The 17,523-nt window shown below is 39.4% G+C and overlaps 1 protein-coding gene across 1 annotated transcript in view; it reads right to left on the reverse strand.

Annotated features, from left to right (window-relative positions):
- Positions 1-2,620: 2,620 nt before the first annotated feature.
- The window catches only part of LOC771552 (cytosolic phospholipase A2 epsilon-like), a 32,184-nt gene continuing 17,281 nt past the window's right edge, over positions 2,621-17,523 (reverse strand). The window contains exons 7-21 of the mRNA XM_001234815.6: positions 16,860-16,902; positions 16,287-16,344; positions 15,670-15,836; positions 15,466-15,552; positions 14,291-14,328; positions 13,080-13,227; positions 12,109-12,245; positions 10,913-11,135; positions 10,480-10,594; positions 9,218-9,355; positions 7,837-7,944; positions 6,447-6,638; positions 5,519-5,685; positions 4,437-4,623; positions 2,621-3,777 (exon numbers count right to left, since the gene is read on the reverse strand). Of these exons, the coding sequence (XP_001234816.4) occupies positions 3,566-3,777; positions 4,437-4,623; positions 5,519-5,685; positions 6,447-6,638; positions 7,837-7,944; positions 9,218-9,355; positions 10,480-10,594; positions 10,913-11,135; positions 12,109-12,245; positions 13,080-13,227; positions 14,291-14,328; positions 15,466-15,552; positions 15,670-15,836; positions 16,287-16,344; positions 16,860-16,902 (2,020 nt within the window). The 3' untranslated portion in view covers positions 2,621-3,565. The remainder of the gene's footprint in view (positions 3,778-4,436; positions 4,624-5,518; positions 5,686-6,446; positions 6,639-7,836; positions 7,945-9,217; positions 9,356-10,479; positions 10,595-10,912; positions 11,136-12,108; positions 12,246-13,079; positions 13,228-14,290; positions 14,329-15,465; positions 15,553-15,669; positions 15,837-16,286; positions 16,345-16,859; positions 16,903-17,523) is intronic.

Here is a 17,523-nt window from a genome sequence, read left to right on the forward strand (position 1 = left end):
CTGATAACTAATGGTAAGAGAAGGATACCCTTTTATCTGAGTGCAGAACTTTCCACGTAGCAAGACTCTGATAAGGTGCAGAAACAGCACATAACCAAAATGCAGATTATCTGTGATACTAAAGCTAATAGAAAAAAAAGAGGGAAGATACTATTTCTCTCAGACTAACTTGGTTGTTGCAAAAGCCATTTTAAGGGATTCTGTACTACCTATTCTTGCCATCCCAGATCTAGATGTGCAGAGCAGACATACTCATCTGAGTAGATATCTCTACTCAGCCCAGGCCCAGCCAGGCTGGGTCTCTTCCCAAGAATTTGTATCCTCCTTTCCTCCTTTCTGATAGTTCATTATTATCACCTCTATTAAGACAAAGAGTCCTGAAGCGATGACTTTCCTTAGCGTAGCTCCACCCCTGTGAATACTCTGGTGCTGCTTTCCAGCTCAGGCTGACTCTGGCTGTAACCTGGCTCCTGTGCCTGACCCAGTGAACCCTGCCAGCCAGACACAAGATTTATCACCAACGTAGAGCTCTTGGGTTCAGCTCCAAACCTGCCACTGCAGTGAGACACTTGCCTCTGCTAGAACCCAGCTAACCCCTATGATACTGACACTGGCATAGCTTCCAGCTCACTGGAAAAGGATTTAAAAGGGCATCAAAAGCTGCTGCATCTTCAGCAGGTCATAACAGATCAAAAATGTAGGAGGAAGAGAATGCTTTTGTTTCCCTGTTCTCCGGGTGTATTGCCTATGAGCAAAAAGTTAGCTATGTTCTGAGCATTTCTGAGCTTATTTGTTAAATATAGTTACTAACAAACACAATTCCCATGCACATTCCCATACTGCACATTCCCATGAAAACTATCACCACCATCAGAGACGACTTAGAATAAATTTTTGCTATAGGCTACGTTGTTTTGCAATGCTGTGAAGAATTGTGTCTACTCACATGTGCCAGCAGCAGTTATGCACTTTGATGAAATGCATTTTTCACTAGGTCAGAGAAAACTCTTGGCAACACCAGCATCCTCCAGCTATGGTTAAAGTCAGTGCATTATTCTGACACCTCTTTGGAAAGCTTGCTATAAACCAGGACTGAGGCTCTGAAAACATCACTCCCATAGCACCAACAGCCAAAAAACCCTCAAATGCACTGGCTCTGGGATGTACCATCACTCATCCCCCAGAAAATTAGGCACACCAGGTGGGAGAAACCAGGGGTGATGCTCACAGCTTGCCAAGATCAGAAGGAAAGGATACACCCATTGGAGCACCACGCTGTCCCACATTCATTGGGGTATTCAGAAGAAAGTACATCAGTTGAGGCAACACAAGACTGAGGCTTCCCCTGATGTGGGGAAGGCGCAGTCACTATTCCTCCATTTTCACAAATGGCAGTCCATATCAGAGATGGCCCTTTGCAGGTGGGGTGGGACCATGGCTCACTTTGTAGCCCTGCAGTCATCTCCTTGTTCACGATACTCACAGCAAGCATTTGGAACACTGTGATGTTCTTTGCTAACAATAATTTCACTTTCCTGGAACAAGGAACACACTGTGAACCTAAAGCATATCACCGAGATGCCTGCCTATGTGGAGCAAGGCAGAATTTCCATTTTGAAAACAAGCATTTATTGTCCAATATTGTTTACACGAAACATTTGTATGTAGCCAGTATTTCCTCAGAGCTGGAGATGATGCAAGTTTATCACAAAGACCTGTCTATTTTTTTCACACTGGAGATTTCAGGTTCCAAAGGAGGTAATTCCCAGGGTTATACACAGAGCACCATATTTCAGAGTATGACTCATGAAACTACCATAGAACAATTAAAAAAAGTGTGTGTGTTCATTCAAAACTCAAATATTTTTGTATGTTAAAATGTACGCTCTGACTTTTAGCTTTGCAATGTCATACAACAGATGCACAAAAAAGGTAGTTTTACTTGACATCCTCAATGACAAAAGCATTGGAAAAGTATTTTCAAACTCATTTGTAGGTAAAATTTTTCCTTTTTTCTTGCCAAAATGAAATTCCTGCAAGTCATTTTGCACCAAACCAAGCAGTTTATTTGGTAGTTAATGAAGCTTTCAGGTTGGGTTCCCCAGGCTGATGAGGTAGACTATCTATTAAAAGGAGATTCATGTTTCAAAATAAAGGTGTTATGGAAAATATTAACATGAAATGTTTCAACTTACCAAACACTTTTCCATGGTTTATTTTAGTTTCAGATTAGGACATCTAGTTAACTTGTCTAATAAATAGATTTTCCTAAAGAATAGTCTATTCTAAGTGAATCTTCAATTTGATTTGCTCTTGGAATGCAATGGTTTTTATAGGTTCATAATCTTTACAGCTCATCCTCAGCACTTTCAACAGTCCAGAAAAGTCATTTTCCATAAAAAGAAATAAGAAGAAAGATTAAAAATGCAAACCTGCAACAAATGGTATGGGTATTTTTGTGCTGGATCCCATGGAGGGCCTGTTCATGTTGTTTTAAGATGGTCTTACTTGTTGCAAACTATTAACTCCTGCCTGTCTGCACATTTTGCTAGAAGTAAACAAATGAGCAGTTTTTGCTGATGAGTGTATGTCCTGAAGTAATTATGCAAATTCCCTTGAATTAAGCAATAAAAGTTTTTATTCTCAAGTGGAAGTCGAATACTTTAATTTCAAGTACTTTTTGATTTAAGAAAGGAAGTTTGATATGAGAAATAAATCAATTGGGAAAAATTTCCCAGTGCTTTTTTTATTATTATTTTTAAAGATTCAAAATAAGATCTTGATTTTTTTTATTTCAACACAAACAATAAGAATTGACAGAAATTCAGAGGAAATTCTGATGTGGCCAAATTAGACCTATTTCTGGGGGAAAAAAAGAACAACAACAACCGACACTGGAAAAATCATACGCTGCTTCCTCCTCGGTTGTTCCTTCTGATCTATATGTGACGCATTCACAGCCCAAGATTCCTCAGGAGATGGACATGATTCACAGCACTGGCTGTGTGCACACACTAGTCCCTGTTACCTTTCCAACCCCTGGCTGCTCTTCAAAATACTTGCAAAATAGAGTTGACTCAGGGATCTGATGCCAGATTGCAACCGGGTCTCAGGATTTTCTTCATTTTCCAGGTTTCATACATGTTGTTTTCCATGCAGAGAAATTTTAGGGAGGAGACATTCATATTCATGTCCCTTTCTTGTGGCCTGTCAGTGTGTTAGCTAGGTTGTATTGCTGTAGCACCTTGGTGTCAGAAAATGTTTTTCTTATGTGTCATAAAATAAATTAGGCTTAAAATAAGAGTATTTTTAAAAATCTAACAAGAAATTTAGGTAAAAAGTGTTCTACAGACAACCTTACTTTACGGAACAAAGCATATGTAAAGATCTCCCAGGCAATGTCCTTGCCTAAAGAAGCCACTTCACAGCAATGAAAAAGGCCCGCTGAGCCATATGGAGCAGTTTCTTTCTGTAGTGCAGAACGGCCAGTGTTCAAAAAGCTGTGTCCCTCCTGTGTGCTAGAGCATGAAAAAACTGCTCCAAGAAGGCACAGGCAGCTGGATAGTTAACAGCACGTGTTTTGTCTCCTCCTTTGCATTGCTGTTTGCAAGGCCTGCATAATCATCTGTGAGTTATTCAGGATATTGTATTCACTGAGGTTCAGCAGCCGGCGGTAATTCTCATCAGTATACCTGACAGAGAACATGCAGTAAGGGGAACACCGACTGGTCAGGTCGAGTTTTCCTTCCTCCATCTCTGAGCAACAGCGCTTGACACCTGGACAAAAAGAGAAGTTGCTGATGTGGTGTATCTCAGTCAGCAGTGAGATAGTTCCATGGCAGCAGAAAGAGGGAATCTTTCCTCCAGGAGAGAATTCAGGGTTCAAGTGCACCAATAATGCAGCCATGTGTGGCTGCCTCTTGTTAAAGTGCACCCAGAGCAATGAGGGCAGAAGAGAAAAGTGAGGGACAGCATTATAGTGTTCATCTGTAGCTTACTCAACAGTTTCATTAAAGTCATGGTTCAGACAAGCATATCAGCCTCAGAGGGCTCTCTAGTCACCACTGCCAATGCACCAGTACGCAACTGGTCCCCTGAGCAGCTCTGCAGGACCTCTGCAGACCCTGGATGATGGAAGGAAGTTGCTACTTAGAGAATAGCATCCTGATTCCAGTCTCAAGGAGCTTGTCACCTGGATCCATCCCTGCATTTGCATTTTTCACGTCTCCCAAATTCAGCAAAAGAAGAATTTTGAATTTTACCTCCCTGCTATCAAGAAGTAAAGAAAATATATCCTAACAGCTGTCAGTAAAGGAGAGAAATACAAAGCAGGTGGCCTGGGCAGAAAAAGAATGAGAGTCCCCAGACTCCACTTAAGACAGAGAAGTGGGTAGTGCTGTCTTTTGTTTAATGCTTTGCCCTGACTTGTATCTTACCAGGTGCTTTGTACTCTTGGAAGGTGTCATTCACAAGTGGAAGAAAAATCACAATAGGGCATCTTGGCGAATCTGAATCTTGGAAGATGTAGCACTCCTTCAGGTTTTTCTTATCTTCATCACTCAAAGAAACTTTTGGGAATGGAATTTTCTGCTCCGAGTAATATTTGCACGCCTTATCTAGAGTCTGGAGTATCACACATATCATCAGCATTAGAATTCAGCCTGGCTCCCCTGAGGCCCCAGAATGAATATCTATCATTAAGGTTTAGTGACATGGAGCTATAGAATGGGCTCTTTCTCATCAAGAGTTGTTACACACACTGCTACCCCATATATTAGTGTACCACATGGATTACTAATCTCAAGCTTTCAACCCAATAACAGAGTTGGAGATTTCATTCAGGATTCTACTTTATAAAAGCAGAAGAAATGTTGGGGTGGTTGGGGTAAATGAAGTAGTATTATAAGTGGATAAGTCCGTGTTTGATATACTACATAGAATTAATCAGAAAAATAAATCACAGCAAGAAAATGTGTAAGATATCCTACTACATGCTTAGAAGCCAGGAAGCAGGGGATAAAAAAGTTTGAATGTGCAATTATGTCTGTGCAGGCATTATGGCACAGTGTTCATTTAGATTAATGTTTTACTGAGGAAAGACTAGAGCACTATGCTATACTGTGCCTTTTCAACTAAGCAGGCGAAGATGTTTAACACTACATTTCTAACTAAACTCAGTTTCTGAAGTATAAAGACCTAAATTATTTTTCTCCAAGCCTTTATAGACAGATAATTAAATTTATCCCCATGAAACTGCTGCTTCTATCCTCTAACAGCAAGATAATTTGAAAAGGGGTATATTTAAATGTAGGACTGACATCACAGCTTTTGAAATGAGGATTGAGACAACTCTTAGCAGATTCATTTCTCCTTTCCTTGAAGAAGAAATCATCGACCTCTTCTAGCATTTCAAGAGGGGAATACAGCAGTTAAAAACGAAGCAGCTGAATTAGTGAGTAGTTATAGTTTCTACAGGCAAACTAAATGAAACAACACACTGTAACATGATCCTCCTTACCAGTGTATGAGATCCAGTGGTATAACTTAAGTATATGATGACATCTACATCCCTTTGTTGCCTTAAAAGTGGTGGACTGCTGGTATTGATGAAAAATCCAGCATCTATCATGCCCAGGTGGTCAGTATTTTGCATCAGCTCATTGGGACGTGTGTCTAACACAGTGTCTAAAAGGAAAATATTTATTGGAATAAGAAATTATCTGTTGCTATTTTGATGGAAAAAAAAAAAAAACCCCACAAAGTTGAACTAGCCATCTGTTAGACCTGGTTTAATTTCATTGTTGCAATAGATAAATATCAGATAGACATGAGAGGGACCTCAAAATATCACCCAAATTCACATTCTTAAAAATATTCAATATTGAGATTCCAGGCAATCTATTTCAGTAATTTGCCATCCATAAACTATTTCTAATATTTAAAGTAAATCTCTCCTGCTTCATCTCAATCATTGTTTCATGTTGTATCCATCACTGATACGAAGAACAAAACATCCTTTTCATGCTTCTCTCTCGCTCCACTTCTCTTTGGACTACAAAGCCCCATTTCTTTCAGACCTTCTCTCATAGGTCATATTTTCTGGGATTTTTTCAGTCATATCTGCAGTTAGAGGCACAGCCCTGCTGAATTAAGGTATTTTCCATGTTCTCATTGTTACTTTAAATTTTGTTCTGTTGGCTGCAAGCCTACCCTCTCAGTATGGGCCACAAACATCTCAGCTAAACCACATAAACACTTATGTGTTTGTGTGGTTTACGCTTATATTTTCAAACAAACTTAAATACCTGACAACTCTTAGTCTCTTCTTTCAGAAAAAAAAAAAATAATAATAATTTGTTTTATATTCTTTTTTCCCCGTCAACAGATTTCTTTCAAAATTTCATCCTAGGACCACCCCAGTATGATGTCTCTTAAGTTCTTCTTACCTTTCCATTGACAGAAGTGCTCATTTTCAAAGTAGTCATTATGCAGCTGATAACCCCTCAGGAAATTGTGATGCTGGGCAACTGAGAAGCGGTCAGTTAAAGCACCCCGAAGAGCATTGGATAGAGCACCAGGAGGAGTGTACATGCGAGTCCTTAGCTCATGGGGCCTTGTAGGCAACACTGGCTCTTCATCTAGAGGAGGAGAGAAACGTTAATGAATAACTAATTCATTTTTGTTTCTGGTTGGAATGGTATGTAAGAGATCTCAGAGTTTCACTGAACGTTCTCTAAAAAAAACTGTTCTGGAGCAGAATAGGGGCTGCTAGACAAAGATTTGCTGGTGATCTTGAGTTCTGGCCTAAAGATGGCTCATTAGAAGCAATCTTTAGTCCTGAAAAAGGGAGACCTTAAGGGAACTAAACAATTCAGAGACTATTCCTTCAGTTAGAAGGAAAGTTGTGTATCCACACATGAAGATTCCATGAAATAGAGGTAAGCATGGACAAAATGGGGCTAAAGCATATGCTCCCACTCATTCAGATGGGCAACCAAAGGGCATCACAGGATCTACCTCAATAGAGGACAGCTTCTACCCAATAATAACCCACTGCTACATGAGTATATGCTTAATCAGTAGAATGAGAGTATCCCAGGAAATACATTCATACTTAGAAATTACAGGAAGTTTCCAGGGTGACTACATGGAGGCATATGTAGATGAAAAGCAGAAATGACACAAGGGGTGGTTTCTTGAAATCACAACCTGCTGCGCCAGACCTGGTGGCTGAGAGTGCAACAGGAGAGATTTTGCAGTTTCTATCATTGCACAGATGTATTCCTTTATTTTCAGGATGTGCGCAATTAGAGGTACCATCACGTTAAATGATTTAGCAATAAAATTGTGGTTTTCGTATTGCTTCAGAAAACACCCTCTGGGCCTCATTTACCTCTGAGCCAGGATGAATCCAATGTAATAATTACTGTGTTGAGTAATAAAACCAAATCCAGGAAATATTGATCAGCCAATTGATACAGAGGTTGATTTCCTGCACTGGCAGTAAAAATAACTTTACTCTCTGACACAGAGACTTTGTTCTGTATGGCTGAGTGATAATCAGCAATGACAAAACATTTCCTGTGATACGTGTGACCCCTGTAAAGCTTCCAAGTAAAGACAGAACCTTCCAATCAAAAACATTTTCATAAGTTTAATAATTACAGCAGTATTTCCCCATTTATTCTCTTCCTCTTCTTATGCTGGGAGAGGAAGTTGTCTTTATCTTTTTTATTAGGATCCTATGATTCTAGATTCAAACTAGTTAAAAGAATGATATCAAAAGGCATTCAGAAGACTAAATGACCATAAGTGAAAGGTCTAAAAACTTCTCACCAACTTCATCAATTTTGTCTTGAGTCCATCTCTTCCAGAAATCCTCTGAACTGTGAGACAGTCCCCAGATTTGCAACAGGTTAACAGAAAAAATGCTGCTCCACATACCTATAAAGAGAAGTATTGACCATAAGAACACATTTTAACAATAAACTCTTTTTTTCCTTCTCTTTTGATCTCCTAGGTTCATTTTGGAATGGCCATAACTTAAATATTTCTAAACATAGAGGCTGTCTGATTTCTCTATAGATCTCAGTGACCTCTATTTCTGTTGCAGTCAGTTCTGTGCCTCATCTACTGCATGACTTTGCTGCACAGTAAAGAAATAACAGAGTGGGAGAGAAGAAAAGGAGCAAAACCCACTCAAGGAGAAAAATAAGAGCTCAGATAATGCTGACATCACAAAAACAAACAAACAAAAACAAACAAACAAACAAACAAAAAACCATCAGTTCCATCCCTGTCTTTCTTATTCCAGATCCTCTTTTTCTACCGACACTCTGGTCAGCTTTTGTGAGGCCTGAATCATTTCGCAGAGGGAAGAAATGCCTGCTCAGCCATTTGGTTTGTAAGAGAAAAAGTCACACCTTACCACTTAAGGACTCAAATAATGCATGGGCTTCTGCTCTGCTGTATGCTCTTTCCTGCATCCAGGATTTTCCCTCTCAAACTATTCACAAGGGAACTGATGGCTTTGCTGACAAAATATGGCCCCCACAATGCCACCTTTTCATCTGCCATTGTAAATTTAAATACATATTATGATCAATCTACTGTAATTGTACTTCCTAATTTTCAGTGTGGGACACAGAAACTAATGCGGCATATCCAGTAATTAGAAAATGGTAAAAAGGACCAACCTGAGAGCCAGCATTTTTAACAATATTCCCTGGGGTACTGCCTATTTAATATCACAGCATGTGTACTGAAATAAAGGAGCCTATAAGCAGCATGAATGTAGGGAGAGGTGACTGAAACCAAACTTGCACTGCTCTGTGTTCATCTGTTGGTATGTCATCAATTCTGACTACTCTAGTCTAATTCCTTTTTAAAGCAGCTGATTGCCTTTGCACACAACCCATCGCTACAACTCAGGCATTGACCAGAGGGATTCAGAGACCCTTTGATTCTGGTCTCATTTTTAATCCTGGGTAGCCTACATCTCTAGCACATAGGTTTCTGTACGTGGGATTGAAATTATAACTCACAGTGGAAGCACATCTGCATGTTTCCTGCAGTGTAAAAATGTTTTGAGATTGGAGTGCATTCAGAGAAGAATCAGAAGCGTAGAAAATAAGTGTGAAACATAGGTGATCCTATAGGTCTGACCAGAAATGTCCACGTGCCCCGCCACTCCCTGAAGAGCAATGCAACACTTCACCTTGCAGGTAGCAGATCCGGGATTCAGGCAGTTTTTTTAACATGCGTCCCATGAAGAACTTGCTTCCAAAATTCTCTGCAGGGATGAATGCGCCATACTTCAGCAGTCCCACCTCGTATGGGGTGAACTCCACCCACTCTGCAACACCAAAACAAAAGGATGCATTGAGCTCTCTCAAGCTCTCAGCTGGGTACAGAGCTGCTAGGACATACACCAGTCAGATCTCTGTTTGTTGTGCTGTCTTTGCAAAGCCTAACTGGTAAACAGCCACCTGCAGAGCCAGGCAGCTGAGCTCAGACGTGATTGCAATGGGGTTTCCTTAATTGCAGGGAGGCAGGAGCAGTCTGCACAGTGATGGTGGCATCAGAAGGACAGTGTACGTAGTGAGCATGGCAAGGCTCCAGCCCTCAACACCCCACAGGTTGCACCAATCCAGCAGGCACTGGGTTTCACTCTGCCCTTGCATCCATCACCTCTAGGTGGAAGTACCTGCACTGTTATCAGCACAGCTAATAGGATGCATTTCTTTCCCTTGAATAATTCAGGTTTGTTCAAATATGGGTACTCAGCTCTAGAGGAATGAGTTCATTGTAAGCGGCCAGTTACATACCCCGTGTAAGGTACTAAGGAAGATAGCAGCAGTTTTTTACTTTCTTGAATGTTTTCTGCTAGTGAGGAGCAGCTGTCTGATATGACTGCAGTATGAGCGAAGTCTAGGACAGAAAGGCTGTAGACCACATTCTCCTTTTCATTCATGTGATCCATTTTTTTTCACCTCAATCATAAAAATTTGATATGAATTTCTTTTCCTCCTCTTTGGCCTATCTAGCCTTTTCTGCTTATGAAAAAAAACTAATCAAAACAATGAGCAAAGAAAAAGATTCCATTGGGAATAGGCCAGATGCTTTTCCAGTCTTTATTATAACTATGAGGTCTTTCTTGATATTTAAAAAATGAAGCACTTAAGATACAGGCATTTGCAAAAAGCAGTATTTGATTCTCAGACAAATTCAATACTTTTTTACTCCAGGTGCTCCATCTAATATCTCCAAAATGGCTTTTCTGGCAGGATTTTGATTCTGTATGTCTAAAATATTGAAATAGCTGATCTGTAATAACTCTTGTATTAAAATTGCATTGAGGTAATGGCTATTTCTCCATAAAACAGCAAACAGACCAGGACTACCAAGCAGAGAAGAGCAAATCAAATCACAGGAATCCAGCTGCCAGTTTTAGCATCACATCTGAAATACTGCCCTTACCTTTGAAATCCTGAGTGCTGTAGTTGTCCCGGACGCAGACTGACACATAGATGGGCAGGGGGTTCTGGCCATCACACAGCGCTTCTCGTTGATCTGAAAGTCTGTGGGGGTCTTTCTGGTTTTGAAGAAAAACTGTTATGTCAGAAGAAGTGGAAACAACTCATCTCAAGCACTTTATGTAAACTGCCTGACAAAACATCTGATTTTATCTAAAGGTTAGCCAGACTCTAATGGCACTTTCCCAATTAGGCTGCATTCACAACCTATTCTATTGACATACACTTTGGTTGATTATTGACAATAAAAATGTCTGAGCATTTGTTGACATGGAGAACTTCACTCTTCTCTGAACTGGCAGGCAAATTTTCTCTCTATTCAGCAGAAATAAGAATAATAAGTAAAAGCAGCTCTCTAAGTAAAATATGTATCATACCCCATCATTTAGTAAGTATTCAATCATAAGCCCCCAGAGATCAATAAATGATGTCCTGTATCCCTCTTCCTTCCGCTGACATAGTTGTTTATTGTAATACTTCATGCGGTCCATAGAGAAGCAGCCCATCTTGCATTTGGTTGCTTGTTTCTGGGCTTCACTAATGTGTGAGTCGAGGTCCTTCTGTGACCAGTAGGCATCCCTGTATAAGTTGGCCATGGTCCTGGAGAAAGATAAGACGGATAAGAAAATGAAAAGGAGCAAAAGAAGACTTCAAACTTTCTGCTTTTGGGGACAGAGGTCTACATTTCGGGATTTATATCTGTTTGTATGTGCTTTCTTTTTGGTGCTCCATTCATCTGAATGATCTTTCCAAATCCTCAACAAATGCTTATGAAATAGTCTTGAAGAATAAGTTATATACTTATTAAAGTTCTTGACATTTTTTTTTTTTTTTTTTTTTTTTAAGACAGATTTGCAGCACTATAACCAATAGGATCACCTGGTATAAACACGAAGAAATAGACTGAAAATATATACATTTTTGCTTGTTTTATGGAATCATAGAATAGTTCACACTAGTCACTGTCCTTCTTTTTGTGTCACTTATTGTTAATCTTACAGTATCACTTTATTTTTAATCATAGAACCACATAATGGTTTGGGTTGGAAGGGACCTGTAAGATCATATAGTTCCAATCCCCCTGCTATAGGCAGTGACACCTCCCTCTAGATCTGGTTGCTCAAAGCAACCTGGAAACAGGATCAAGACTGATGCCAAGGGCAGCATTACATCTACAGTAAAAACTTAGAAAGCCTTTTGATAAGTATGAGACAAGCATGCATAACTGTCATATGCATATTTAACTGCTGTAAAGGCTCAGTTCAAAAGCACAGTAAAGAACTGCTAATCCAAAACTGTGCATAAAGTCAAGCTAATGTTTAATGGCCTGTAATTGAGAAGGCCTTTAGACAACCTAGTTTTTTAAGCTCACTTTCAAAATAAGAGGGCCTAAAAATTGCTTTAACATAAAAATTGCTTTAACATAAGACTGAATTACTATTTTTTGAAGAGGGTTACAACTTGCAGTACAGGCTCCTCCTCGGTAGCTATCAGTAGCCCTGTGACAGCAGCTCCATGCAGGAGCATCACCCTCAGAAAGACTGGTCCACCCTCCTGCATGTACTGGCCTTACCATGTGGTGCCAGACAGCCCGCTGATGTAGGTTACACAGTCCAGGAGATTTAATTTCTTGAGTCCCATGAGACTGCCATATAGTCCTGTCATTGACTTTAGTCCACCACCTGTTGTGATGATAGCCACAACAGGGACCTGTTGAACACAGGAGAATGGGACAGTTACACTGACGACACTCAATGAATTGCCATGGAGTCTGCCCACTGCTCCCAGACTGGTCCTGATCTAAAAGCCTGGGTCCCGTTCAGGAAGGAGAGGCTCTGAAACAGCAGTGACTGCTAATTCTGCTTTCCCCTGGATAAACGTGTTAAGAGATCAGCTGAAACCTGGGCTCCTATTCGTATCTAATTTAAGGCAATTGAGGGCACAGGAGAAGGAGAAAAAAAAGCTTTATTTGATGGTAACAATGTGTTTTCTCTATATTGCCTATCCCTTTGCCACTCTGTTCTGTATCATGAATCTACTACTGTTTTTTGAAAGCCCACACACCAGCCCCAGGAAGAAATACTTCCACTGTTGCTGAACAAATCTCATCAACCTTGTTATTCATCACTATCATTAAGTTACTTTAAAACACAGGATATTTGCTCCTCAGAATTTCAGAGTTGCAAGAAAGGGAAGATGCTACCACGTGTATTCAGTGGAGATGTTTGTCCTAAGCTTCCAGAAATTGTGATATTTGGACACTGGAAGAAATATTTGCTATTTAGTGTACTTAATATGCACATAGCATTTCTGAATCAAGCCAGCTATAGACTAGGATGGAAGGGATGGACACGCCTCAGGTCTGACAAAGTGCAGATTGAGAGTCAAGTAGGATAGAATGGCTGCCAACTGCTGCTTCTTGAAATAACAGAACTCAGCAGCAAAAATACACAACAACGCGGCCCATTTTGCTGACCTCTCCTCTAGAAGAGTACACAAAGCCACTAGAAATTCAAGCTCCACCCCCACCACACACACACATACTTCATGATCCTGTAGATCCTCTTGTAGGTGAAAAACATTTTTCAGAGCGCTTGCTACATACTTCTTCCTTTTGCCCAGGAAAGCCCTCTCATCTGAACATAAGTCAAACCCAAAGCGCATGTCCAGGTCTTGGTGGCATGAACAGTTACTAAGATAAACACAGGCATATATTTTACATATTAACAAACTCATGTAGATAGACCAAGGATAATCTACCCTTCCCTTCAAGCAGGTTTATGCAATGTGATTAGAACGTGAGGATATTCTAACTATTTTTGAAAGAAAGAAAAACGTATTAAAATTAGTGAGCTTAACCAGTGGCATTCGATCCTATTAGCAATAACTAATTAGAAAATAATATACAGCATTTTAAAATGAAATGTACGTATATAGTCTAAAACTAAAAGAACTACAAAATTCAAAAATCTATTCAAGCGTTCTAAAATGAGTGTACTGATTTCCCCTTTCACAAGGAATTCCAGTGTATGCTTTCTCACTGCAAATCTAGGAATAAATATAATTTTTCTAACGTTGGCTTTTGAGCAGCTCCAGTGGGAGCACATCCCCCTCTAGTGGTGAGCATCGCTGAGGAGAAAAATCTGAATTCAGAATGAAATTGCTCTTCTCTTTTGCTTTCTAGTTAGGCAGAAAAAGAAAAGACCAGTTTGCCCAGTGGTGTGTGTTACATATGGTTGTGGATAACATGGAACATCTTCATGTTTCCTACTGGACACAATGAGCGTGTCTATAGATGTCAAATCGCTAGCCATACCCCCTATCTTAGTTTCCACTCAATATAAAGCATAACTGGATTTCAGAGAATACAAGACCATTACTGAATATTGACAGTTAAGATTTTAAAAGTTCATAATTTATTTTTATTTATGATCTCAGATGAAGTTCAATATTTGGTCCTGTCTTTTATATCTTCTTGTTGTTTGCTTTTTTGTTTTATTTCTTTTAAGTCAACTTTATTCTTTTTCTGTATTTCAGAGACTGAAATTAATTAAAAAATAATATCATGTAGTCAAAGTCAAAATAATGCTAAAATAAATATGTGTTAATCAGCATCTATTATTGAAAGTCAAATTCTAAGCCTAGTTATATATAATATACTGCACACGTTTTTCAGTTTGCTTATATCCTTTCCATGTGGTTTAAACAATGTCAAAATCAATAGCTCAAACCTTTAGGAATAGAATACCCCTTACCATCTTTCTGCTTTCACATTCAAATCAAATCTTTTCTCCTGAAAGACAAATATATAAACAGTATGTTTTTATTTTCATTTTAAAGTTTCTTTTTCCCCTTTCTCTCCCAGGGTCATTGCTTGACTTAGACTCCAGCAAGGTCTAGCAATAACTAAGTCAAATGTCTGAGATTTCTGCATATATTTTCAAGACCATTCATCTATCCTCAGTGGAATATTCCTACCCACAGATCCCAAGTGCTTCCAGGCCACATTAACAAACTTCATACAAAGGATGCTGAGATTAGTGCAGTAGGTCCAATTTCCTGTGTTATGAATGAACTTTTTGCAGCATCCTGAAATACCACTTGTTGTATGCTTCCCTTTCTTTATGCTCTGACATGCAACAGATCTTTGACCTCTTGCCCACAGTCCCACAGTGAAGAGATTACAATTCTGCACTCATTATTCCTCAGATTTAACTCTGCCTTAAAATAATTATTGCAACCTTCATACTGTTACTTAACTGACAAAGGGTGCTGTGTTCTAGGGGAATGCTTTAATGGCCCTGAAAACTGACATTCTCTCACTTCTTTGCATGAGATTTTCCCTGGACATCTGTAGCTGTTTCTTCACAGTAACACAATATTTTACAGTGAAGATCTGTTTCTTATTCTACTTCTTACTATTTTCTTCAATTAATTTCATCAAATGATATACAACCATATCTACTTTAAGCAATATCCTTATCACATCATTTAAAATTCATATACTAAGTTTAATATTTTAATACATTTTATATACAGTCCCTTAAAGGAAATAATTTACTATAGGCAGATTTACTGCCTTTTCCATAGCTTGTGTTCAAAGGGAAATTTCTTTTTGGACCTTAAGCAAAAGAAGGATCCATGAACATGGAGGTAGGCAGTGAAGGAATCATATTTTTTTACATCCTTGAAAGTCACTCTATCTGCTACTGGCACATGATGGAGACAAATGGAGGAACAACCTGCTTCTACAGAGAAAACAGCCAGAGAAACAGAGTTCTTGTTTCTTAGAGTTATGAGAAAAATTCAGAATATTTCTCACCCTCTTGGCAGTCATTTATGGGGACTCCTGTGGGACAGTTATGGGGGCTTGCGGGAGGAATGATTTCTACTTGAGTGACATTTTGTTCCTCAAGGAAGTGATGCTCACCTCTGCAATTGTCGTCTTCATTCCCATAGGCAGTGAATTCAGCATGAGCACTGGGGATCCTGTTTCTGTACTGAACCTGCAGGTCCACTGGGAAAACAACATTCTTTAGGACAAAAACAGCCAAGGGTTTACCCTCTCCAGCTCCTCCCACCCTCTAGAGAGTGATTTATGGTCAGTTCAACACTAAGACCACTTCCAACATACAGGGTGGTAGCGCCTCTTCTTTGGCAACATGACATCCAACGTTGGCTCAGCGTACTTGATATAGTGGAACTTGGTGGGACCCGATGGGCTGACCACTCCATCAGGGCCCAGCGTGATATCCTGTGTCCCTTCAAAGGATCCTTTCACAGTAAGGGAAAGCTCCTTCTCTGAAAAAATTAAAAAAAAAGCAGCACACAGAACAAAACATATAAGAAAGTCAATATGATTAAACTGGGAAATTGTGCTGTCTTCATTAAAGGTGGAGTGTAGAGTTTGGACCACAACACTGTCAAATGGAAAGCACGCTGAAAGGAGTGCAAGTAGCAAAGGAAAAAAAGCAAAACAGACTATTTTCTTAAAAAGAGGACTCTACATATTCTTACTGTTATGAACAAGTGAGATATCAACTTTGATGTGGTTCTAATAGATCTCGTCGGCATATACCTAGAGGGTTACGGGATGCAGTCATCGAAGTTTATAACAACGTAATGAATTTGCCTTGTGCTAATTGCACTGAATAATGCAAATACTGTTTGTTTCACCAATTCAGTATGTTATATGAAATAGGCATCCTCTCACTAGTAGGCTGTTGTTAGATACCAAAGCAATAAACTTACTTGACTTTTTCTGCTGCTTCTCATTCACTTCCACTTCCAAGCAACAAAGTTCACGACACTATAAAAGACAGAGAAATAGGTGAGAAAGATCATCACATTTTCTGAAAAAGCACTGCTATTAATAGTGCTTTGGGGGGATTGTTTTATGGAATTCACATCTCTTTCACACTATGTAAGTATGCTTATCCAGTGTTGAGCTTACCCACCAGGCATGGTTAATCTCCCTTGGTGGAATGAGCTATTTAGGACAAGTGGCTTCATGTCTCTTTATGACTGTGCTTAGATAAACAGCAGTATGTTACTGAAGGAGTAATGGTACCAGATGAAAATGGGGGGAAAGAGTGTGTGGCTTGAAATATAGGACAGACAGGAAATAATTGGATACCATTATTCATTCACCAGGGAACAGGGAAATAAAATATTCCATTCTCAAATTATCTTAACAGGAAAGGAGGAAGAAAGAATGGCATTCTGGCTATCTAATAACTCAAAGTTTTGCTAACCTCCAGGCTTTCCTATCCCTTTGAATTAAGTAAATAGTTACAGATAATTTCTTAAGAAAAAGACACATACCACTAAGACTCCATTTGTAGCAATGTTTTCATAAGGACCGGACCTTTGACATAAAAACAAAAACATGGCTTTTTAGATCAAACAAATGCCCACCCATCTTTGTTCATGATGTTGATCTTTCTCCCTTTTAGAAGGGTGAGTGCCAGAGGGACCCTAGCAGCTATGCAAGCAGCTCCTTTCCATGCTTGCTGGGACTGAGTACTGCTCCGAGCGCATTTGCCCCAATACCAAAGTTGAATGTTACACATCATGACTATTTTTTTATTATTATTTTTTGCAGTGCAACATCATGACCATCTAAAATGGAATCTCTGAGTAGGCAGTCAAGTTTTTCCTGTCACTGTAACACAAAGCACAGATATTCCACCAAGAACTGGCTAAAACACTGACATATCACTGTAAAGAATGACAGCACTGTGCACTTGCTGATGTGCAAATATAATCAAAGGGGTAGAGAATGTGAATTACACAGAAAAAAAATCTGACCATGCTGGTGGAAAAGCCCTTCACTAGAATATCAGACACATTGGCATTTTGTTGGACAGGGAAGAAAGAGAATTTGCAGGAGCAAAATGATGCTGCAAGTTAAAAATTTAAGGATACAAAGGAAACCTAATCAGAATGGTTCTGCATTTGAAGTCTGCCCAGTGCTTAAACAGAAACA

The sequence above is a fragment of the Gallus gallus genome, chromosome 5 (genome assembly GCF_016699485.2).
Source record: "Gallus gallus isolate bGalGal1 chromosome 5, bGalGal1.mat.broiler.GRCg7b, whole genome shotgun sequence".
Taxonomy (NCBI): Eukaryota; Metazoa; Chordata; class Aves; order Galliformes; family Phasianidae; genus Gallus; species Gallus gallus.